Below are 25,704 nucleotides of genomic sequence, written 5' to 3'. Positions count from 1 at the left end.
TTATCCCTACATACGAAAAATCAGACATCTGGCTCTATGGGCTTGCTCAGAATTAGATATATGCATAATTAATGAGGTACAGTATGAAGCATCATAAGGTCTCCCATCATACCATATATGAAGGGTGTACCACTTGTGGTTACTGAGTTATGGACAAATATGTATATATGAGGTCAAAGGTCACCGAGGTCACGTGACATTTTGTCAAAAAAATTGTATTGCTAAGTTATCCCTATACACCAAAACTCAGACGTCTAGCTCTATTGGCTCACTCAAAATTAGATATGCGCATAATTAATGAGGTATAATATGTGGCGTCATAAGCTGTCCCATCATACCATATATGAAGGATGTACCACTTGTGGTTACTGAGTTATGGACAAATATGTATATTTGAGGTCAAAGGTCACCGAGGTCACGTGACATTTTGTCAAAAAATTGTATTGCTAAGTTATCCCTATATACCAAAACTCAGACGTCTAGCTCTATTGGCTCACTCAAAATTAGATATGCACATAATTAATGAGGTACAATATGTGGCGTCATAAGGTGTCCCCCATCATACCAAATATGAAGGGTGTAGCATTAGTGATTACTGAGTTATGGACAAATATGTATATTTGAGGTCAAAGGTCACCAAGGTCACGTGACATTTTGTCAAAAAATTGTATTGCTAAGTTATCCCTATATACCAAAACTCAGACGTCTAGCTCTATTGGCTCACTCAAAATTAGATATGCACATAATTAATGAGGTATAACATGTGGCGTCATAAGCTATCCCATCATACCATATATGAAGGGTGTAGCACTTGTGGTTACTGAGTTATGGACAAATATGTATATTTGAGGTCAAAGGTCACCAAGGTCGCGTGACATTTTGTCAAAAAAATTGTATTGCTAAGTTATCCCTATATACCAAAAATCAGACGTCTAGCTCTATTGGCTCGCTCAAAATTAGATATGCACATAATTAATGAGGTACAATATGTGGCCTCATTAGCTGTCCCATTATACCATACTTGAAGGTGTAGCAGTTGCTGTTACTGAGTTATGGACAAATATGTATATTTGAGGTCAAAGGTCACCCAGGTCACATGACATTTTGTCAAAACAAGCGACCTAGCGGCCGATATAGCTCCGCTGTGTTTATGTAGAGAATAACTATTTTTGAGACATGTTGATGAAGAAGGGTGGAAATCTTTGATAGCTCGATGCAGTGGCCAGAAAAAAGTGGCTAAAATAAGCTGCAAAAATACGCAATTGAAGATTTCATCATACTTTGAATGTATCACATAGGATCATCCCTCAGAACATGTCAACCAAAGCTATCTGATGAGTAGTTTTTGAGAATAAATTTTTTGACCAAAAATGGCAACAATTGCCTCCAAAGTAAAAATTGCAGATTTCATCATAATTTCAAAAGATTAAATTTAGTTCATCTATAGAAACCTGTATACCAAATTCAAAGCTGTTAGACAAGTACTTTTGAGAAACGCATTTTTTGACCAAAATAGGAAAAATTGCCCCAAAAATTCAAAATTGCAGATTTCATCATTATTTCAATAAATATCACTTAGTTCATCTATGGAAACCTGTATACCAAATTTCAAAGCTATCAGATGAGTAGTTTTGAATATACACATTTTTTGACCAAAAATGGCAAAAATTGTCCCAAAAATACAAAATTACAGATTTCATCAGAAATTCAATATATATTACTTAGCTCATCTGTAGAAACCTGTATACCAAATTTCAAAGCTATCAGACCAGTACTTTTTGAGAAACACATGTTTTGACCAAAAATGGCAAAAATTGCCCCAAAATTACAAAATTGCAGATTTCATCATAATTTCAATAATTATCATTTAGTTCATCTGTAGGAACCTGTACACCAAATTTCAAAGCTATCAGATGAGTAATTTTGGAAATACACATTTTTTGACCAAAACTGGTAAAAATTGCCCCAAAATTACAAAATTGTAGATTTCATCATAATTTCAATAAATATCATGTAGTTAATCTGTAGGAACCTGTATACCAAATTTCAAAGCTATCGGATGAGTAGTTTTGGAAATACACATTTTTTGACCAAAAATGAAAAAATTGCCCAAAAATACAAAATTACAGATTTCATCAGAAATTCAATGCATATTACTCAGTTCATCGATAGAAACCTGTATACCAAATTTCAAAACTATCAGACCAGTACTTTTTGAGAAATAAATTTTTTGACCAAAAATGGCAAAAATTGCCTTAAAAATGCAAATTTGCATATTTCTGCACAATTTGAACAAATCTGAAATAGATCATCCCTAGGGACCTATGTACCAAATATCAAAGCTATCTGACTGGCAGTTTTGAAGAAGAAGATTTTAAAGATTTTTTTACCAGAAATGACAAAAATTGCCTTAAAAATACAAATATGCAAATTTCGCCACGATTTGAATAAATCTGACTGAAGGCACCCTAAGCAAACTGCATATCAAATTTCAAAGCAATTGGACAAGCGGTTTCAGAGAAGAAGATTTTTTTACCAAAAACACCAAAAAATGCCCCAAAAATACAAATATGCAAATTTCACCACGATTTGAACAAACTGAAGTGAGGTCACCTTAAGTGAACTGCATATAAAATTTCAAAGCAATTGGACTTGCGGTTTCAGAGGAGAAGGCAATTGTTGACGGACGACGACGACGGACGACGGACGACGGACGACGACGACGACGGACGACGACGGACGACGACGGAAAATCAACCTATTTGATAAGCTCCGCGTCGCTGACAGCGGAGCTAAAAATAGTATTGCTAAGTTATCCCTATATACCAAAAATCAGACCTCTAGCTCTATTGGCTCGCTCAAAATTAGATATGCGCATAATTAATGAGGTACAATATGTGGCGTCATAAGCTGTCCCATGATACCATATATGAAGGGTGTAGCACTTGTGGTTACTGAGTTATGGACAAATATATATATTTGAGGTCAAAGGTCACCAAGGTCACATGACATTTTGTCAAAATATCTGAGATATCTGCGTGAACGGATGGACTCACGGATGGACTCACTGACGGAGATGACCCAATCTATAAGCCCCCTGGACTTCATCCGTGGGGACTAAAATAAAACTGTGTCACTGCATCCTTTTTGCAATATGAATACGATGAGAAACTACATTTTTATTTTTCTTGGCCTTATACATGGGAGTCTATGGACTGCCTTATACATGGGAGTCTATGGACTGCCTTATACATGGGAGTCTATGGAGACTGCCTTATACATGGGAGTCTATGGAGGTGAAAACTAAAAAGTCCTCTAACACGGCCAAATTTGATCGCATTGTGAAACAAATCGACGTGCATCTGTATGGGGTAGGGTACTATCCTTGTGCAAAGTTTGAAAGAAATTGACCTGGGCATGTCTGAGATATCTGCGTGAACGGACGGACGGACGCACGGACGGACGGACGCACGGACGCACGGACATGACCAAACCTATAAGTCCCCCCGGACCGTGTCCGTGGGGACTAAAAAAAATCCCTGCCGACCTACCTACCCTATTTTTGAAAACCATGTTATCGGAACAGCACAATTTATTTTTTTTTGCCTAACCATGATGAATACTGGTATACCAGCACCACCATCAAATATTCACTGTATCATCACTTTTTCCTAATTTTGGGTAGTGACTGTATTATCACAACTTCGTAGACACATACCAGTTTCAAGGGAAATAGTTCGATGTTCAGGTAGAATGCATCTATTCGATCTCTCAAATTTTCACTATTCTGTTTTGCCCTATCCTACCACTTGATGGGGCTTATTGAAGCTCTTGAAGTGAGTAACGTTTTCATCCGCTGTGTTTTGAGAAAATCAGGAATTTAATGTTTTCCCATAAAGATAACACAGGGATGGTGGCCATTTTGAATTTAAATTCTGGATGAATATTTGGCAATTTGTTTCCCTATTACCAAAATTTACAGTTACCCCAGATTTTGTTCATGGTTTGAGAGATTATGGTTAAAAATTCGCTTGAGGAAAATTTTAAGCAAAAGTTTAAGTTGTTCATTTTCATTTGCTATAAAGAAGAATTTCAGTCTTTCATTTAAGAGGCATAAACCACTATATGTGTAACACTAACAAAGAACAAAAACATTTTTAGTATTGTTCATGTTGAAAGAATGAAATATGAATTGAAATCAACTTACAGGTTCAGGAAGGCCCACACTAATTCTCCACATGCATGATGACTCCATTTCATGTAGATGTTAATTGACCTACAATAGAGAAAAATGAACATGTGTACCAACAAACATCAAGTTGTAAGGGATAAATATCCTCTGAAATTACTCTAAGTAATTTTTCAAGGGTATGATGCAAATTACCCATAATTCATAGCAGTATTTCGATTAGGTCAGCACATAGACACAACAGATTCCAGTTTGAAAGGATATAGTCTAACATTTGCATAAATCTGTAGAAAAGGCAGAAACTTTTCAAGTAATGCAATGTAATTTGGTATTATTGTTCATGTGTTGTAAGAATATACCACGAATATAAATTTACTTACATTAAATTCTGAACAGCTACCAGTAACTCCACACTAATACTGTACATACACACTGACTCCATTGTATGTGAATTGACCTACTATAGTGAAAAAGAACATTTGTGACAAAAAGTACAAATTTGTTAGCAAAAATATATATATTCCTAAATTACTGTAGGAAATTTTTCCAAGGTTCCAGTGCAAAGTAATCGATATTACCCATAATGCAACATGATTTATACAATGGCTAGAAGTTTCTAACAATGGCAGAGACCTGTTTGAAAGGAAGTACGTAGTTTGAAATTCAACATAACTCTGTAGAAAAGGCAGACATTTTTCAAGTAATGTAATGGTACTGATGTTCATGTGTTGAAAGAATAAATTCAATTATGAATATAAATTTACTTACATTAAATTCTGAACAGCTACCAGTAAATCCACACTAATACTGTACATACATGCTGACTCTATTGTATGTGAACTGACCTACATGTACAACAGATAAAAAAGTACATTTGTAACAAAAATATCCTCCAAAATTACTGTAGGTAATAATTCATAGGTTCTTTTGCAGAGTAATTTATTTTACCCATAATTCAACATGATTGGAATGACTTCTAAAACTGTTACAGTAGCAATCTAGAGGACAGAAATTCAGAGACAAATTTCAGTGATTTTGGAGGACGTAGTTTTGGGTTCCCATTTAGTCTCATTCTCATTGTATAATTTGAATAAAATCTGAAAGTAATGATGATTATTTGGGGAGCAGATGGCAGTTTTCAGAAAGATTAAAGTGTTCTTGTAGACGGCTTTGTGATAAAGGTAATACATGAAAATTGAGAAACCAGTTTCAGTTGTATGGCCAATACAATGTATGGTTACTATTTTGAATGAATGTAACAAAGGAGATTTATATTGATTTCCTGAAAGACGATGACCAACTCAGTTGTCATTTCAAGTTGATACACAATGCAAGATTTCACAGTAGCTGTAAGCCTTGATATATCAATGGACAACCAATCCAAGTTGATACACAATGCTAGATTTCACAGTAGCTGTAAGCCTTGATATATCAATGGACAACCAATCCAAGTTGACTCACAGTGCTAGATTTCACAGTAGCTGTAAACCTTGATATATCAATGGATCAGCTAGCCATAAAATTTGGCTGGATATATCCCAGGTCTGTGTCACCTTAAAGGGTATATCTCACCTACAAAACATTTTTTTTAAAATTTCTGTCAATAAATCAATTTATTAATCAGTACAGTTTAGGGAGCAACTAATTATGAAAGGCTTGAGTCTCATTCACATGATATCCTGGATGGGTTGGCCAGCGGTTGAGCTAGCTTGGAGTGGGGTCGACTGTTGGTATTATCATACTGTCACTCAATACACAACTCTACTATGCTCCCATGGAAATATTTCTAGGTCCACACCAAATTAACAGCACAAATGTCAACTAAAACTATCCAGGTTGTGTTGTTGCAGCCCAAAACTGTGCATCTTTTCATCACAGCAAACTACCTAAGATCTTCTCTAAGTTGGTACCCAATGCATTGACTATTGCTCTCAGAGTCAGAGGATTGCTCTCAGAGGTTATAGCCACTTCTAACGTCATGCCACGTGACCAATACGCAGCAAATATGAACTTGGATGTTTCCTGAGAGCGTGAATTTTTCACAACTTTAACAGTGAAATACACTACTACAGAAATAGTTGCCACTACAACATTATGATTTTTTAAAATAATGAATATTGATTTATGCAATTCAATTTAGTTCAGATATACATATGGGTGAGATATACACTTTAAGTAATCAAGCAAAGAGTTGTATCTTCCATGAAATATATTCTCTAAATGACACTTTGGCTAAAACAGACATGGCATGACATGTGAATCATACTAGATACAGAGTTTCACATGAAATTGAAAACCAGCTTGATCCAGTACTGCCTGACTTTGTCTGACATTTAAAATATTACTTTGGGTATTAAGTTACCATTTGCATTGACTATAGAATGATACACAGTAATGTTGTGGTGCTGGGTTTGAATACAGATGAAACCTGTGCTAACCATGATGAATGCTAGCATGTACCAATAGGCACTAACCATGAAATATCTGAATAACCATAAAATATCATCACTTTCTTATATACAATGCAAGATTCGAGGTACATGAATATTCCACATTGATTAAGGGTCATTAGCATATCAATACCGAAACAATGCTCATTAGTGTAATCTGCATACTTGAATATCATTATACCTCGCATCTTGCACTAATACCTTTCCTAATTCTAGGAAGTGATATCAACACAACTTGTAGACACATACTGTTACTGTGATAAGGCCAACACATAGGGGTTTTAACACTGAAAGATACCAGTTTGAAAGGAAATAGTTTAATTATGTAGAGTGCGCCTTTGGGAAAAATATTTGACGTCTCAAAATTTCACTATTCTATTGTGGCCTACCACTTGTGGGGGCTTATTTTGAAGCTCTTGGAGTGAGTATAGTTTCCACCAGCTGTCTTTTGAGAAAAATCAGGATAATTCAATTTTTCCCATAGAGATAACACTGGGATGGTGGTCATTTTGAATTTCAATTCTTGTTGAATATTGGGCAATTTGTTTCCCTAGTACCAAAATTTGCTTAGTGGCCCCGGATTTTATTCTTGATTTTGAAAGATATGGTTGAAAGTTTGCTTGAGGAAGGTTTTGAGCAAAAGTTGAAGTCTTTCATATTCGAGGCACAAACTACTTTACATGTAACACTAACAATCACCAGGTAAAATACTTGATATATTCCTGTATATTTAAGCAATAAAACACCAAGCGATGGTATACCACAAGATGTTGATCAGTTCATGACATATATGCTTGAGCAATGGCAAGTACATATATTGTCGTGAACTGATCAACATCTTGTGGTATACCGTTGCTGGTGTGACTTATTGCTAATATTGTATCATAACAGTATATTGAAATTCTGGCGTGGAACATCAAAACAGGATTTTTGCTCAAGCCGAAAGGTCATGCGTGTGCCAGCCGTGGTATATCATGAATATACCACGGGTCTATTCACGTCTCGACCAATCAGATAGCTGTATTCACACCATCAATATACTAGTATGATATAATTATGTATATGAAGGTATATGGAACACCAAGTAAGTGGTATACAATCCGTGGCATTATTAGGCCAACCGAATTTGAATGTCGAAATCGAAGAAGGAATTCTGAAATATCGTCATTTTTCTTTCTGTGATTGTCGTTTTGTAGTTGGCATTTCCAACATCGGATTTTACATGTAACGCCGTGCATTACGCGGCCAGCTTTATATGATGATGATATTAGAGAACGAAACGCGTATTAGCTCGAAATCCAGCACATATGCAATGTTCGCACGAAACAAGTGAGAAGATGTAAAGACCATCGCTTTGCAATATGCTAGGAATAAATCGAATATCGAAATTTGGTGTAGAACAGGAAGTTAATTCGTTTGTCAATGTTTCATTTGTAAAGGCGGAGCCTCCTTTTAAAAGGGCGCGAAGCCGTGGTTGCGTTCACTGTGTAAGTGGACACCAAATAGGCAACACGCGGGCACACGCTCCAGAAACTGCCACTTTTTAGTTTTTTTTCGGCCGCAATAGGGCAGAAAACTGCCAAGCGGTCAGCGCGAAGCTGCTGCCGATCGAGCTCTGTGGTTATATTCAAATTCTAACGCGACTGGAAGATGATTTTTAGGAAATTCAAGCGTTGGTGTTGGGGAATCAATGACCATTGGCGATTTGAACATACTGTCAATCAAACGCTAATCTTGTATAAACTCTGTTTGCAGGATTAGCAAAAGAAGCCAAAAGGTTGAGATCAGTTTGTGTAATTAATGGTATAGAAATCAAATATCATACTGGCCAAGTGTTTGACTGGGAGGAGAACTCCACTAATGCGAGAACCTTGTATTGAAAATTGCGGCTTTAATGTTGACCTTGAAGTGGCGTCGCAAGTCGGACGGCTATGCCAAACATAATAAGTTTCACATTAAATGAAAGTTTCAGTCAGGCATATTTAATTACAAACCAGTTACTCTGCTTTGTTTCCGAAACAGACGGAACATGGTCACCATGCTCTCTCCCCCCTCCCCATCCAATAGAGCTGTTATTGAGTTGCGTTTGCCAGAGTGGACAAAGTTTCAGGGTACTTACTTTTCGGCTAGATGCGTTCCTTATTCAGAATAAAATAATTGATGGGGGTTGATAAACACGTAATTAATTTGCAGTTCTCTACAGCTCGATATCTTTTCTTACTTTCTTTTTTCACTTTTCCCGGGATCAACTTGAAGAAGTGCCTTTATGTAACTATCATCGACTGACAGCCGTTCTAGATCCATAGCTGTCCTTGTGCCAGACTTTCAGATCAGCCTCAGGCCGAGTAAAGAGCGGCTCAGCATAGACACTAACTTTGCAGTTTTATCAAAAAGTATCACAAGGGCAGGAAGGAGCGCGCTTTTTACATGTAGACACCAGCTATTGAGGAAACCGTTGACAGTATAAGCGCGGATGGATGTTTTGTCTAAAATGTATCAGTCTCAGTGATACGGGATTATCACTAAAATGTAACATTGTCGGGTCCAAACCAATATCGAAAATCGCATATCCGAAATAAGGGGCAGTGTATCAAATTGCAATATTCGATTTTGTTTCACGCATAAGACAGAACACGTCGCACAAGAGCAACTACTTCATGCGCAATATTGCTAGTCAACACTCGTAAACATCAATTTAAAGCCGATTCCACACAAATGTTTTTCTCTTTCAAAACTAGAAAGATGCCTGGCCGCCAAATGTATCGCGCACCTCGCGCAATTTAAATTTTTGAATTCGTTCACAAAATCGCAGCGGTTAATGTAAAATTAGCTTGTAAACGTCATTTCCTTGGGTCTGAAATCTGTGACAAAATGCAATTTAGACATAATTTATCATGTCTTTCTCTGATTTCCACATCGAAATATGGTTGGCCTAATAATGCCACGGATTGTATACGTACGGTAGTGTATATCTAATGTTGTGTTCCATATATGTTCATATACATAAATATACAAGAATGTATATCAAGTATTTTACTGGATGAATGTGTAAATAATCTATTAATGTAATGGTACTATTGTTTATGTTGAAAGAATGAAATGTGAATTGAAATCAACTTACATAAAATGCTGAATAGATTCCAGAAGGCCCACACTAATACTGTACATACATGATGACTCCATTGTATGTAATTGACCTACAATAGAGAAATGAAACATTTAAAGCAATAGACATAAAGTTGTCAGCAAAAAATATCCTCTGAAATTACTCTAAGTAATTTTTCAAGGGTATGATGCAAATTACCCATAAGTCATAGCAGTATTTGTACACTGACATCAAAACTCTAGCAATCAGTCGTATAGAAATTCAGAAATTCAGAGACAATTTTCAGAGGGTGAACTTTTTATTTTCTATTTATTCTTATTAATTTGAATAAACAGGGAAATTAATGATGACCTTTTGTGGAGGAGTTAGTAATTTCCAGAAAGATTAAAACGTTCTTACAGACTTTCAGTCTGACAGATTTATGATAAAGCTAATACACGGAAACAGAGAAACCAGTTTCACCTGTATGGCCAATACAAAGTATGGCAACTTTTATGAATGGATGAAACAAAGGAAATTTACATTCATTATCCTTAAAAAGAGTGACCAACTTGGTTAGCTATTTAAATTTGACACAGTGCAAGATTTTGCAGTACCTGTAAGCCTTGATATATCAATAAACTTCATCATTTAAATTTTGATATCATAGGTTAATGATAACAGCAATATTTCTAAAACTGTCTAATGATGAGTTGAGGCTGTATGAAAACTAAAAAAATAAAAATTATCATTCAATAAATAAATAACATGTGTAAAAAGAGCATTGTCCTCATTATTTAATTATAGTACCACTGTGCTTTGTGTAATTTTTAGAAAATTTTAAATAAACATTACCAACAAAGAGAGTACACTATAACTGAGTTATAAATTTTAACATTTGGTCCACAAGTGTTGCTATGACAACATATCAATAAATTTATCAAATAATAAATTGCACAACAGCAATTATTCACAAAATGAGTGAAACATTTAAGCACATGCTGATGTTATTTACTTTGTAAAATGACAGAATTTATCATAGGTGGAAAGTTCCAACTTTGTTTCATTCAGCAAAATTGCAGAAACGTCATTTATACACAAAAACCTGAATTTTGTCATTATATTTGATTCTTGAATTCACAATGTACTGACAATTCAATGTTTACTATAATCCAAAAAGGTTTGTAAGGAATTTTCATTTCAACAAAAGAAACTCAGAAGATATACCAAAATAACAATTTTTGAACTAAAATCTACAAAATGTTGCCATGGCAACATGACTTTCCCTCAATCAGCTACATTGGACAATGTTCCCTTTATTGCACTAATATGTCTGAGTCAAATTTGATCGACAAAGCATATAAAGAAGCTGAGATATTGTGAACAACATTTGGAAATGACCTTTCAGATAAAATTAACACTTGTGTTGCCATGGTAATAATGTACTAAAATGTAAGATAGGATGATGAGAAAAAAAGTAGAAAGTTTGGTTGAATAATTGACTTTGTACTTTACTTTCATTTGTGTCTATATCTGTTTTAACTTCCAAGATATACGAGCTCCAGTACAGCCTGTTGTCAGTGTATTTCTATTTCATGTTCTAATGATCCTGTTTTGACCTTTGACCTTTCAGAACATTGGTCAAGAAGAACTCTGAAGGGTCATCAAGGACACAAGTTCAAAGTTGTAAGAGGTCTGGCATTCCACAATGATAAACTTTTGGTGTGCGACAGAGACAACAATATTGTACACATACTGAACAAGGATTACACTTGCAAAAAGGAGTTGGGCAGTTTTAGTGGTCAGTTTGCCAAGCCATTCAAGCCATGGTCCATAGCTGTCTCTCAGGACAACCTCTACTTCATCCTTGATGACAGTAATGTGCAAATAGTTGTTTGTAATCAAAATAATAAAGTTATCAGAATAATTACCCTACCTACAGACTCAGATCCCTGGTGCATTGCTCTTGGAAAGCGGTTTGTTATTGTTTCAGATGTCAAAGGTCACCATGTCCTGAAGTACAGCCAGGATGGCCCATACATTGGACAAATTGGTAGTCTTGGTAATAGCCAGACACAATTCAACTCCCCCCGCTTTGTTGCTGTCAACAGTAGGGATGTCATCATGGTGTCTGACTGTTGGAATCACTGCATCAAGTGTTTTGATGCTCAGTTTAATTTCCTGTACCAATACGGTCACTACGGTCACGGCGATAGTCAGCTGTACTACCCAGGCAGCATTGCCGTTGATGGCGCTGATCATGTTTATGTTTGTGATTACAACAATGATAGGATTTCGATGTGGAGTAGACATGGAACATGGATCTAGGTCATCTTTTCCATCATCAAGTGAGTCTGCCCTACTACATGGCAGTGACCGCCGACGGTGATAGAATTGCTGTTAGAGGATATCCCAGTGATGAAATCTATGTATTTTCTAAGTAGACAGAAACACCAAGATGATGTGTAAATGTCTAAATTTCATCAAAATATTGAAATTTGTTCAAAAGTTTTGACGCGCTAATTTTAATCGTCACTCAAGCGTGACGAAACGATCGGCCTGCACTGTTTACATCACCCTCCAAACTAATAATCGGTTATTTCTCGCATTTAGAACCGATATTTTGGGGGCAAAATATTCAAAGTTGTTGTCGCTACTTCTCTAGAGTTTGAACATGATGAAATTTAATAATTTCAGACACATTTTCAGTGAAAAAATTGAGGAACTTTGACAAGACGTGTATGACAATCGACGGTGATTTGTCAACATCACAACACATGTGTCATGTCAACAAATCAATATGGGGTTATTTTCTGCATTTCCAAACAGAATTTTGAACTGAAATATTTAACATAGCTGTCGCTTCATGTCTTCGATACAAATATACCAAAAGTGAGTTGTTTTGGAGAATTCGTACCGAAATATTTGAGTCATTTTGTCAAGAGGTGTGTGTTCTGCAATGCAAGCTTACTGATTACAGAACTGATTCCATCACATCTCAACTCGTAGAGAATGGCGAAACAACAGTTGTGTGTGCAAAATAATGTTTTAAAAAGTTACCTGCATATCCTCTGTTATCTCTGTTATGTATGGTTTTAAGATTTCCTATCGATGAACCAAAATCACACCGACATAAGTCATTATATCCAACGTCCCTGCAGGCACGATGTTGATACGACGCCATTACGATGAACGATGACAGAGTTTGTATAGAGGGCGCTATCGCACATACAAACCTACTGACGCACATGCAAAAGATTAGCAATTTCAAGAATCGAAAATGATATTAATGCAACATCTGACATTATTTACTGTATTACTTCCTTTGTAAAATATACAGTTTGGAATATTCGAAATTCGGTTACTCTTGATGGGATTAAAGTTTCCCTTCAATCCTATGTCATGCAATTGAAATGTTATCTCTCCTCATGGATGAATACATTGTATTTCACTTATAAGATGATGAACAAAACTGAGGATTTTATCACAAAGTTTTCAAGCCTTGTAAGACTTGAAGGAGAAGAATGCATCCTGAATGCATTCATATGATGATCTTTTTAATTAAGCAGCTAATTATTTGTTGTTGTTTTTTTTCAAACAAGACGCATTGTAATTTTAATGCATTCACAGTTATGTAGATTTGTTTTATTTGTGACTATGTTGAAATACATTTATCTTTTTCAAAAAAAAGACGTACATGCAGCTGAGACGAGTATACGTACAGGACAATAATCGGTGAATTCTTCAACAGTGACCAATTGGCAATGCGCAGAAAGGATGATTAATGTCAGCTTTCCACGGTTGCTTTATTTCTATATTGACAATCGTTTTCGTCACAAGACGACTTTTTTCAACATTATTTATCCATTCAGTGTTTTCCGTTTTCATCATGAGAAAAAAACTCCGGTGGCTTGGAGGGTCCCATATAATAAGTCAACTCAAAGTACAAATTTACAATTGTTTTCTGTGGCAATATAAACGCCGAAAGGGTCCGTCTACACTTTAGTTTCCCCGACTTCCCTTTTTGTGTTTAAGAGGAGGAAGGTAAAATTTGGTAAATGCAGACGGTATTTCTGAAACGGTGACAAAATGTTCGGTGTCGCCGGGTTGAGTAGGGCTGTTCATTCAGAGGTGAAAGTGAAAATAACATTTTGAGAACCTGAGGTCGTATCGAAGGTATGCAATTTTCATTCGAGACAAATAAACCAATATCATCCGTATTCTAATTTTTATACAAAGCTCATGTCTTTGTACTCATGTCGGTGTCTATTACATCCATGGTATACTTTCCGCGTTAGATTCATGTCGAGAGTGACGACCGCAAGTACAGAGAACGCTATGGAGCTCGATCTGTGAGACACAGTGACTGTGATTGGAGACAAATGCCCGGCAGCTAGGGAATTGATGATACTAAATTTTCTTAACATTTTGTTTTAATTATGTGTTCGTACTGATGACCAAAAAGACGATTAAAGTAGCATAGAAATCAGTCGTGCAATGTTTAACTTTCCTTCGGTATTTCTTGTTGACCGACAGCTTGAAGATCTTCCGGTGCCCTAATATTTATTTAGTTCGAATAGTTTTTTCCCAATTTTAAAGCATTGCATTAAAGTCCAATTAACATTTCCTCATTAGTTTTTGTGGCAGAAACATTGCGACACTGGGTTTCATATATCAATCGCCTTTGAAGAGAGTGAAATGACAGTACATTTACACAACAGTTGACATTACTGGAGGAGCGACCGGGCTTTGGTGTATAACGCCCTCAATGTTGAATTCTTTCAACTGCTTTCGTTCGTATATTAAATCCTATTTTAAACTTCAGAGCTTGAGTTTCTGATTCAGTTTAAAGCCATGACACTAAGATATGGAGACATATTTTTCAGCACAAACGAAAAATGAAGTGGTACAGAATATAAAATCCGTGGCACTTTTAGGCCAACCATATTTCGATGTGGAAATCACAGAAAGACATGATAAATTATGTCTAAATTGCATTTTGTTCAATTCAGTTCAATTCAATTACTTTATTATCCACAATAAGTGTAGAAATTTGCCTTCAGGCTCATCATATACACATTGAAATAGTACAACTAGCAAGAGCATTCTGTAAAAAGGAACGCTATTACACATTGAAATGCTTAAAAACACACACAAGGTAGCGACATAGATACAAAAATTGAAACATAGACGGATACAACAAAGGACCAACAGGAGGTTTAAAACAACTACATCGAGTTTGAGTTTAAAATTGAAACTGCTGATGGAAGAAATGACGTTTTGAAGAGATTTTCTTTGCACGAGGAACCAGAAAACGTCTCCCTGACCTGACGGGAGTTTCTGGAAGTAATCATGGAGAGGGTGATCAGAATCATTGACAATATTTTGCGCTTTCCTTTCGCTTTCCTCTGTGGCCTCTCCGCTAGGCGACTGATGCCGTATGTTGTGGGTTCGAACCCGATTGAAAACTAGCCGTATTTTCACTGCCAGCTGGTAAAGGTTTACAAGGGAATTTTGACGACAGACAATAATTATTTCTGCCATCCTCACAATACGAGAAAGCTTACTTCTGTTTCTGACAGTCAAATTTCCATACCACAAAATGATATTATAGGTTAAAACACTCTCAATGAGGGATCTGTACACTATTTGTAAGATATTTTGACTCACATTGAACGATTTGAGTTTCCTGAGAAGGTATAATCTTTGTTGGGACTTTTTCGCTATATAGTCAGTATTTTCATCAAATGTGAGTTTTTCATCTAGAAATGAACCTAAGTATTTGAAACATGAAACGACTTCAACAGATTCATCGTTGATTGTGACAGGAGTAAAATCCGGGCAAAACCTTTACAAGCTCTTTTGTTTTACTAATATTCATATCTAAATAGCTATCTATGCACCAGTTCTTTAAAATTTCAACATTAATGGAAATATTCAGAAAGACAATCTTCCTTTTTAAGTAGCCCAACAAGAGCCATGTCATCAGCAAATTTGAACAAGATATTGCAGTATTGCACCTCATGTGATCTGTGTAAATAGAAAATAGAGTAGGTGATAACATGCAACGTTGTGGAGCACCAACATTCAGTACAATTTCCTCTGACATGTAGCCATTTACACATACCGTTATGGTCTTTCTCTAAGAAAATCACTGATCCAGAGAATTATGTTGGCATCGACATTCATATTGATAAGACGTCTAAGGAGAACATATGGTTCAATGGTGTTGAAAGCGCTTGAAAAGTCTATAAAAAGAATACGAATGTATGCATTTGCGGATTCTAAATGTTGAGAAAGTAAATTAAAAAGAGTGATAGATGCGTCTTGAACCCCTCTATGAGCTTTGTACGCAAACTGAAACGGATCTAACTTATCAGCCACATTACAAAGCAAATGCTTCCGCACAATACCTTCCATACACTGCTCAGAATTGATGTTAAGGCAACGGGAAGATAGTCATTCAGCTGCTTTGGGTGGGCTTCTTTGGAACTGGAATAAATGTAGATGTCTTCCATGTACGGGAGACAACATGAAGATTTAATAACGTCTGGAAAAATGTAGGAAAAAATGGGACCGAGTTGTCTGGCACAATTTTTCAAAACCCTTCCTGTAATTTTATCGGGACCTGCTGCTTTGTTACTTTTTTATTGTTACGGATTTCAAGACCTAAGGAAATTATGTTTTCAAGCATTTTTTACATAAATTGCTGCAAATTGTTAACGAATTCGGTTGAATAGCGCGAGGTGCGCGATACATTTTGTGATACCTCAGAATGTAAAAAATGCTTTACAGGAATGCCTTACTCTGGTATCAAACTTTCTCTCATATACATACGAAGATTGCTTGTAGAACTTTTTGTATAGCAGCGCATGTGTAATGTTAATGTCGTAAACGTACCAGGCTCGACTAGCGTAAAACAATATTTCTGAATCCAATTTAACAATGGTTTGTTTCTGCCTTTCATGGTATGAAGTGTATTATTTTTCATATCAGGGAAATAAAGTGTGTGTATATATATATTATTATAGACTTTATTTCGGACTCATTGTCCATATAACAACAAAAGAAAATCTGGTGATAAATATACATAGCTTGCTTAAGTTATACAAAAAGAAGCTTATTCCATAACTTTATCATTTCGGAGTTTAAATATAATGAGTCATACACACATCGTACAATATCATTACTGCTTCTCAGAAGTCTTTGCATTAAACCATAAATTTGCCTTCTTAGCAAGGCATCAAAGTTATTGATTCTGTTAGATATAAACATAGAGCTTGCACTACTACGTTTATCATAACCCAATAAAAGACGAGCAGCATTATTGTAAGCAACTTTCAATTTCCTCATAATATTAACAGAATATTTCATCCAAATTGGACCGCCATACAATTGATAACAATATGTTTTGAAAAGAACACTCTTGACTTCAAAGGTACATCGAGAAAATTTTCTCATAAGCATATTAGCTGATATATAAAAGCATCTCATCTGTCGCTCGATATCGTCATCATCACGAAAGTGATCGTTGAGAACAAAACCCAAATGTGTCTTCTTTGTGACAAATACTAATTTAACTCCATTGAGGTACACAGAAGGAATGTGACGAATCATAGAAGAATCGCATCTCACACACAAACATTGGGTCTTTTTGTTATTAAATAAAAATCATGAGTATCACCATATTCACTACAAATATTGACTAACTTCTGAGTTCCCTTGACAGAAGGACTAATCAGACAAATATCATCAGCATACATTAAATGATTGACGAACAGTCCTCCAATGTTACAACCTGTTTTGGAATTGGAAAGCATGAAGCTCAAATGAAGCTTTGGTGACAAGATCCCACCTTGCTTTACACCATTGGAGACAGTAAAACCACTGGAGGTACATGCACCCCAGCGAATAAAATCTATATATATATATATATATATATATATATATATATATATATATATATATATATATATATATATATATATATATATATATATATATATATATATACACATATATATATATATCGCATCTATCCTTCCTGCAACATTGCCGTTCGGAAAATGTCATACCTACTGGTTTATCTTTCAACAAGAAACCGCCACTAGAGAACACAAATTTAGAATACAAATGGAACTCAACGCTTAGAAAAACATCGGACAATTTACTGCATGTTCTTATATCATTCTATGAAAATGAACTTTGCCCAGGACTCGAAAGTAAAACTCAACTGTTGACGAGGAAGTTGCAAAGTCTTACAGACCAGCGTACATACCGTCGCTTCAATACCCAACTACGTAATCAAGTCAGAAACACAAAGAAAAAGTTGAACAATACACATCAAAATAAACTTATGAAACTCACATCAGCAACACTGGATAAGAAGAAGTCAGAACAACAAAACGTTTCTCACACAGTTAACACAACTCATACATCTGGTGGGAATCAACGTCGTCGGTTTAACAAATATGTAAGAAAACACAAGAGAAACGTGAGACTTCATATAGCCAGAAAATCTGCGGCCTTATCAGACATTAACAATATAATAAATATCAGTGGAAAAGAACTCACACCAGCAGCACAACATTGCTCAACAGAGGCTTGGGATTTATACCCACACCAAAATCCTGGGACAAATGGAAATTTATCGAGGACACTCACTCATACCATCGGCGATTACGATTAAAAGAGTTCTTTCACGACACTGAAAATGACTGTGAAGACAATGCTTGTGATCTCCCAAAAGAACTGAGAATACCAAGTAAATGGACTCCACGAACAGGTAGGGATCAAATGCTCGATAAATACTGTGAAACACAAATGAAAGAAGTATTGCAATACAAGTCAGATACGTCGTCCCGCAGAGACAATATCACTAAAGAACAGAGACAAGAAATCAGAAAACTGAGGGATGAACCGTCTATCTATATCAGCAAAGTCGATAAAGGTGGCTCTGTTATCATTTGGAATAGACAAAGCTATATAGAAGTTATGAAAGAACATTTGTCTGACATTAAATACTATCAACAGATTAGTGAAGATTTGACACCTACAGTTCATGCTAAAATCGTCGAACAAGCAAATAAAATGGAAAATAACTCAACAATCTCAGCCACAGAAGCAGCAGCTATTTGCTACGAACACAACACTCAAGTAAGTTAATGCATGGGTGTTTGTACCCATCAAGCCCAAAAGTAAGAAAATGATCAATTATCTTTAAAAACCACCAGATTTGATTGATATTTGGCCTAATTATTGAAATTATTAAATTCTTTAAAAAAATGTCTGCCTAAATCTTGACGAGTTGAGTCACGTGACCAAATCTGATATTTTCCCGCCAAAATTTACATCTTTATTAATTTTAATATTCCAACCGTAACCCGTTAAATTTTCTTGATTTTCTTTGCACTTTTGGAAACAACGTCTATCATATTCTTTCAAAAATACATGGCACTCATGAAACTCTATCTATACTTCTTTCTGATATTCAAAATATTCATGTAAAACGTCAAAAATATTGTATTTGTTGTTTTTTTGTGAAGAAATGTTATTCAAAATTCAATAATTTTGCATCTGCCACTAGTTCTAACCTAAATTCCCATCCCATGTTACATTAATTGGTCATAATATTTTAAATATATTGATGTTTAACGGTTGGAATATTCAGTTATTTGCAATATACAATTTTGGCGGGAAAATAACAGATTATGGTCACGTGATCTGACTTAGGTAATATATTATGATAAATTTGAACTTAATCAAATGCGAAACATATTTTTGGCAATTTTCACAATGTTCTGACTAGGTCTGATTAAAAAGTATGTTCAAACTGATTTTACATGTATGTAAGCCTATGCCCATGCATTAACATACCTGAGCATCACTACTCCGTATATGCATGGTTTGGCAAAATGGCATAAGATCCAGAATCCTGATACCAGCCTCCATCAAAAACCCCCAGTTAGGGCTATTATCTCTCAAATCAATAGCCCTACACAAAGAGCATCCATATGGCTTCATCACAAACTGATGGATATAGTACCACAGTATTGCAGGGAATTAGTTAAAGATTCCACTGACTTCTTACATCAACTTCATCAAGCAAATTCCTCACAGATTTCAACGTTACCGGCGGACTCTCTTCTGTTCAGTTTGGATGTAATCAGTTTATATCCCAATATCCCGATTGATGAGGGCCTGGAAGCACTTAAACATGCATTCGAAACATGCACCACATTCAACGCTACCAATACTGATGACATCATTGAGTTAGCCAATATTGTCTTACGTAACAATGGTTTCGAGTTTTGTGGAGAACATTATATTCAAATCCATCGGACAGCCATGGGTACGCCTTTCGCTCCTATGTACGCCAACATTTTTATGAGCTGGTTCTGGAGAAAAACCGAAAATTATAATGACCAACCCGATCTGCTCAAAGATTTATTGATGATCTCCACGGTATATGGACACTCGGCGAAAAAAAATTGCTCCGATATCACAAATACCTTAACAGTATACACCCATCTATCAAGTTCACTTTGGAGTATGGTAAAACCAAGCAACATTTCCTCGACATCTCTACAAGCATAGTGAACGGGAAAGTGGAGACTGATCTCTACACCAAACCTACTGACAGTGGAAGATATTTGTCTCCCTCTTCACACCATCCAAAACACATCTTCAACAGCATTGTAAACAGTGGAGTCATCCGATTGCGCAGAATACGTTCACTCGATATGTGGTTTGATCAACTGGCCAGTGAATTCAAGGACAGACTGATCAAATCTGGTTACCAGGCCAACAAAATACAAACCATTATAGATGAAGTTCGTAAGAAACCAAGATCATCCTTTCTCCATTACAATAAAAAAGAAATCCATGGATAGAGTGGTTTGGGTCAACGACTTCAATCCTATGCGACCAGACGTCAGACAACTAGCCAAAAGACACCATAAAATCCTGCAGCTCTCTGAAAGAATGTCTATGGTTTCCCCTACACCTCCCCTCATTTCGGACAGAGTTTGTGCCAATCTTGGCCAGTTGATTGTAAGACACAGATTACAACAACAACAACAACAACAACAACAGAATAAACGGAGCTCACGGCCATGTAATGATACTAGATGCAGAGTAATGTGTTCACAGATGGTCACCACGGACAGCATAACAAGTCATAGCAACGGTAAAACTTTCAAAATAAAGGGACAGTACAACTGTAATACTGAAAATGCCATTTATTGTGTATTTTGTGATATATGCTTATGTCAGTATATTGGCCAAACTAAAAACAAAATAAGGTACAGAATGGCCGGTCACAGAAGCATGATAAAATGTAAAAACAATGATCTCGATAATCCAGCACTATTTGTAAGTCAGCATTTTAACCTTCCCAACCATTCAGTAAAGAATATGAAAGTCATTATCTTGGAAACGGTTCATAACAGTGATCACAATGGTAAAAATTCTAGGGACATTGTTGAAACAAAGTGGATATTTTTACTTAACACCATGTATCCAAAGGGACTCAATAGAGAGTCACCCATTCCTGCTATAGTGTAACTTTTTATTCAATCATGACTTTCGGGTATTTTCACCCTCCCTGTCAGTTTGACTACATACGGGTGATACCTTTATTTTTATCACATTTTTTATCACATTTGTTTTTCAACACATTTACATCTTTTAAGTATTGACATTGAATTTTACCCTGTATTTTACCACTTTTTTATTTTGATGGTGATCATTATTTTTTAAGACTTTTACATCTTTTTTTTATAATATTGACATCGAATTTTACCCTCTACTTTTACTAGTTTTTTATTTTGATGGTGAAATTTTCACCTCAGTAGAGTTCAATTTCTCCTGGCTTAAATATTTCAGTACTGGTTGGTTTTCCTACAGCTGTCTCTCCACTTTCTAAGACATTGTTGGTTCATTTGTATTGTACACCGTATTGCACATTTCTTACGTTTGCATGTGATGTACATCACATTCAATATATGCTAATCAGCTTGTAGGTGTCAATCACCCAATGCATTTCAACCTCTGCTCTGGTTGGTTCAGTGTCATTTCCATCTTGACAGTCAACAAGTGAGTACAGTCTTGCGTTGTTCCACAACTCTTTGTGTAATATAGATCCTCGTGTTGAGTCCAAGGTCCAGTTACCACTAAAAGTACTTTTTTAGAGTTTCGCTTTTCAAGTTCGTTTCAATTTTTAGCTTCCTGTATTTTCTTTACATGCTTTATAGTCTGTTATCCGTTTATTTCAGTTTTTAACCCTGATGAAGCGGGATTAAGCCCACGAAACGTCGGACAATAAATTTAGTTTGTAGTGAAGAACACTGTGTCCTAGAGTTGGTGCTGCTTGACCTATCCTGTCAAATATATATATATATATATATATATATATATATATATATATATATATATATATATATATATATATATATATATATATATATATATATACACACCATACCATACCATACCATACCACGGAAAGACTGCCATTATTGTAGAAGCCATTGCGTTGATACGGACGCATAATGAAGTCCAAGCCGCCTTCGCAGAATTCGCATTAAGCATATATTTTACAAGCTAAGAGCAATCAATCAGTGCAGAGACATGTCTATAAGAGATGCAGAGAAAAAGATGGCAACTGAGGTACCTTTACAGAAATCCGGATCACAAGACCTAGTCTAAATATGCTGGGGCAATTAAAATATTCTGCCTCTGGTAAGAATACGGAATCTCTCTAATACTCTTTCTATTTGAATCATGGAAAGAATATTACTCAGAGTGCCTGCTTTGCATCATCAAGTATGTATATCATCGAGAGTGAGTTCTGCTACAGGTTGCAGTCTGCAGATAGTGTCATGGATGTAACAGGAGTTACTTTGCGCTTAACATGTATCCTGTGTTTGGAAGGCATACAGACAGATTTGTCGTTCAGTCCTGATATAGACGTCTTGATGTTAGCTGTGAGTTTGTTCATCAATTACAGGGCCAGCTGTTCCTACATCAAACCAGCAAAAATGGTCGAATGCTACATGTAAACAAAATATCTTGGAGACAGAACTGCCCTGGCTTAATTTGCTTGGCCACCATGTGACCTCTGGCTGTGAGTGCTTTCAGAGGTAAAGCAAGAAGAAGATGATAAAAATGCTGCTGGCAAGTGATACCTTCCTCCGGTACATTCCATGACCTTGGAATGTCATGGACATTGTCTCGTACACTGATGGAGTACACACAAATGGAGTCCTTTGTCTGTGATTGGTACGGACAAAATGGGTGTAGTGATGTGGCAAGATAAAATTGCTATCGTGTTGGCCTGCAAAGTAATGGTGCCCTCTCTCCAAATAGAGACATGCAATATGAAATTACATACATAGTGTGCAAACTATGAAACTGAAAATCTAAAGGCGGTGTTTGAGGGCCAAAGTGGATGTACATTATAAATACCCATATGGAAATAGATGGATCATAGCAGACACGCGCGAGTGCATAGTTATCAACCCAGTGGATGACTTTCTTGATGCACATGATTCTGTCTTCAACTTCGTAAGCTGTAACGAGAAACGTGTCATCTCTGTCTTTCAAATGTACAGAAGAAGGAGAATGTCAAAGTTGGAATGCATTAGAAATGTATTTTTGTTTATTTGTTGTTTTTAAATTTTCCTTGATATGGAAACTGAAAACTATTGGATAGATTTATGAGTGTAGTCATTTCTCTTTAGAAAGAATCAAAACTTAATTTCTGGAAATCTTTAAGACATAGTCAAAGAGAATCATGGCGGTATGGTTTACTCGGTATCGAGTGAAAATGGAAATACAGGAATTTTTAACTATTCTGTCACAGTGTTAAATGTAATACCGAAACTCATCAAGAGTTTTCTCTTAGAGTCATAGTTTGTTTCAAAGAAATCGTCTGTAATGCACTTTTTGAGGTATTTCCTTAAATCTTAGTGAAAAAGTAGAATAAAAATGCGATTTGGGTCATATAAAGGTGTGATTAATGTTTTAAAAACCTATGTTTAGGGACGATTCAGAATTTACTTCCAGGGGGGTGGAGGATTTTCAGGGGGGGGCCACCCATTTTTCCCAAGAAAATTTAGGGGGGGCCAGACAAAAATACCACAACCTTTACGGCCGGGGGGGGGGGGGGTCGGAGGAATGTTGAATGTTAGGGGGGCCAAGGAAAAAAAAACATCAATTCAATATTTGCCCAGAATTTCTGATCTCTACAAAAGAGAACCATAGACGCTACCTGGGTGACAGATAAACTCAACATGTTTAGTTAAACTCCTTTAGCTGCCAAATTCGGTAATATTCACAGTGGTTTTGTTTTATGCATCTACTGCAGTATCTTGTTCTCCTCCCTGAAGCGTCATGAAATGTCCAGTATTTAGCATGTCAACACAAACCATACAGTGAACAGTCAGGGTTGTTTTGTTGAAAAGAGATCTCGAATCAAGTCCAGACTAGAATTCATTTATCAACAATAACAATGGTCATTTATGTTCACACTTGTATGTTGCTAAATACAGCATTGGGTGTTCCATGTAGTGATAGAATAACAAACAAATGCTGATACAAAGAGATGAACATTGAACAAATGCTAAAAATTACAGCAAATGTCTTTTTAAGGTTTGGTTTACCTTGTAGCTTGTAAAGCAGTTGAAAGTTGTATGATAAAGAAGTGTTAATTTATGCAAATCACCCGATTTCTTGGCTTCTTTTGCCTCCCAATTTCAAAATTTCCAAAGAATTTAACTCCACTCTGGCTGGGTCAAATTTTCTGAAATTTCACATTATGTTTTTTAACATGCTATATAACACATCGACTATCAATTGGTTTGTTTGGCAATAAAGCTCTTACATTTTTAATAAGAGGCATTTTGAATAAGAGGCATTTTAATTTTGCTGATCATGATTTTAATCAATTATTAGTGTATCAGTCTTTAAACTCCTACAATTTTAAAATGAGGATGGGTAATGCCAAATAAAATAATTGTTTTTTTCTACATATACTCTCCTTTCAAGTGAAATATTACATTTCAGAAAATACTGTCTAGTTTTTGACTTAAATTAATTTTTATCATTAATACCAAAATTGAGGTTTTTTACCCCAAATATACACCCACTTCATCCTTTGAGTAAACTACTGCTACCATACTAAACTTTAGAGTCTCTGCTTTTTGAAAATATATGGTATGAGGGGGTTTTCTTGTCATCTTTGATGAGAAATGTTGCTTTGAAAAAAACTATTGGTAACATGCAGCTCCACCTTAATTCAAAACATAACGACTTGCTACTCTGCCACTTCTTAAAGTAACATGGTCACGTTGGTTCTCTGGGATTTTGTCAGTGTCAGTGTCTGTGTCACTATCATATTCAGAACCAACACCATCGTCATCACTCTCGATGACTCTATTGACAGAGGTTTCCAATTCAGAGTCACTGCTATCTGACTCTGACTCATCTGTGACATAAGTTGTTACAATATCTTTCCCTGACAGTTTTCTTAAATTGAATGAAGGTTGTGCATGTATATGTGCTGTTATAATTTGAACTTTTTCAGCTTTCAATTTGTTTTGTTTTGGTAATTTATGTTTATCAAGGTATTTTTTTAATTCTTTTACATTTAAATTTTGAAGGTTCCCACTCGAGAGAAACTTTAACCAGTCATAGTCCTCGTATTTTTTATCCTCTCTTCTTTTCTGCTCCTTTTTGTATGTTTCATTCTCATCAATTTTACCCTTTCTAAATTTTTTAAATGTTCTACATAACTTTTACAGTGCTTACATCTACTATAAACTTTTTTGAAAATAAATTTATGGCCGTCTCATCTTCAAGTTGCTTTTCAGCGAATAGTTTTTTAATGTTTAAAATAAAAATATAATGTATTACTGTCAAAAATATATGGTGATAAATTTACAAAAGGGTTGATTTCCAATAATGCTGTATGTGCATCC

The 25,704-nt window shown here is 35.7% G+C and overlaps 1 protein-coding gene and 2 long non-coding RNA genes across 3 annotated transcripts in view; 1 reads left to right on the top strand and 2 right to left on the bottom strand.

Moving 5' to 3' along the window:
* LOC139148445 (tripartite motif-containing protein 2-like) overlaps window positions 1-12,052 on the top strand; it is a 28,873-nt gene extending 16,821 nt beyond the window's left edge. The window contains exon 2 of the mRNA XM_070719939.1: window positions 11,358-12,052. Coding sequence (XP_070576040.1) covers window positions 11,358-12,052 — 695 coding nt within the window. The remainder of the gene's footprint in view (window positions 1-11,357) is intronic.
* The window catches only part of LOC139142721 (uncharacterized), a 104,506-nt gene that overhangs the window by 66,172 nt on the left and 12,630 nt on the right, over window positions 1-25,704 (bottom strand). The window lies entirely within an intron of this gene.
* Window positions 4,250-5,035, bottom strand: LOC139142730 (uncharacterized). The gene is made up of 3 exons (XR_011554465.1): window positions 4,958-5,035; window positions 4,570-4,649; window positions 4,250-4,276 (listed from the first exon to the last, which is right to left on the bottom strand). It is a non-coding gene; the product is annotated as an uncharacterized lncRNA (long non-coding RNA).

The sequence above is a fragment of the Ptychodera flava genome, chromosome 1, assembly GCF_041260155.1.
Source record: "Ptychodera flava strain L36383 chromosome 1, AS_Pfla_20210202, whole genome shotgun sequence".
Lineage (NCBI taxonomy): Eukaryota > Metazoa > Hemichordata > Enteropneusta > Ptychoderidae > Ptychodera > Ptychodera flava.
This window is presented reverse-complemented; position numbering and strand designations above follow the sequence as displayed.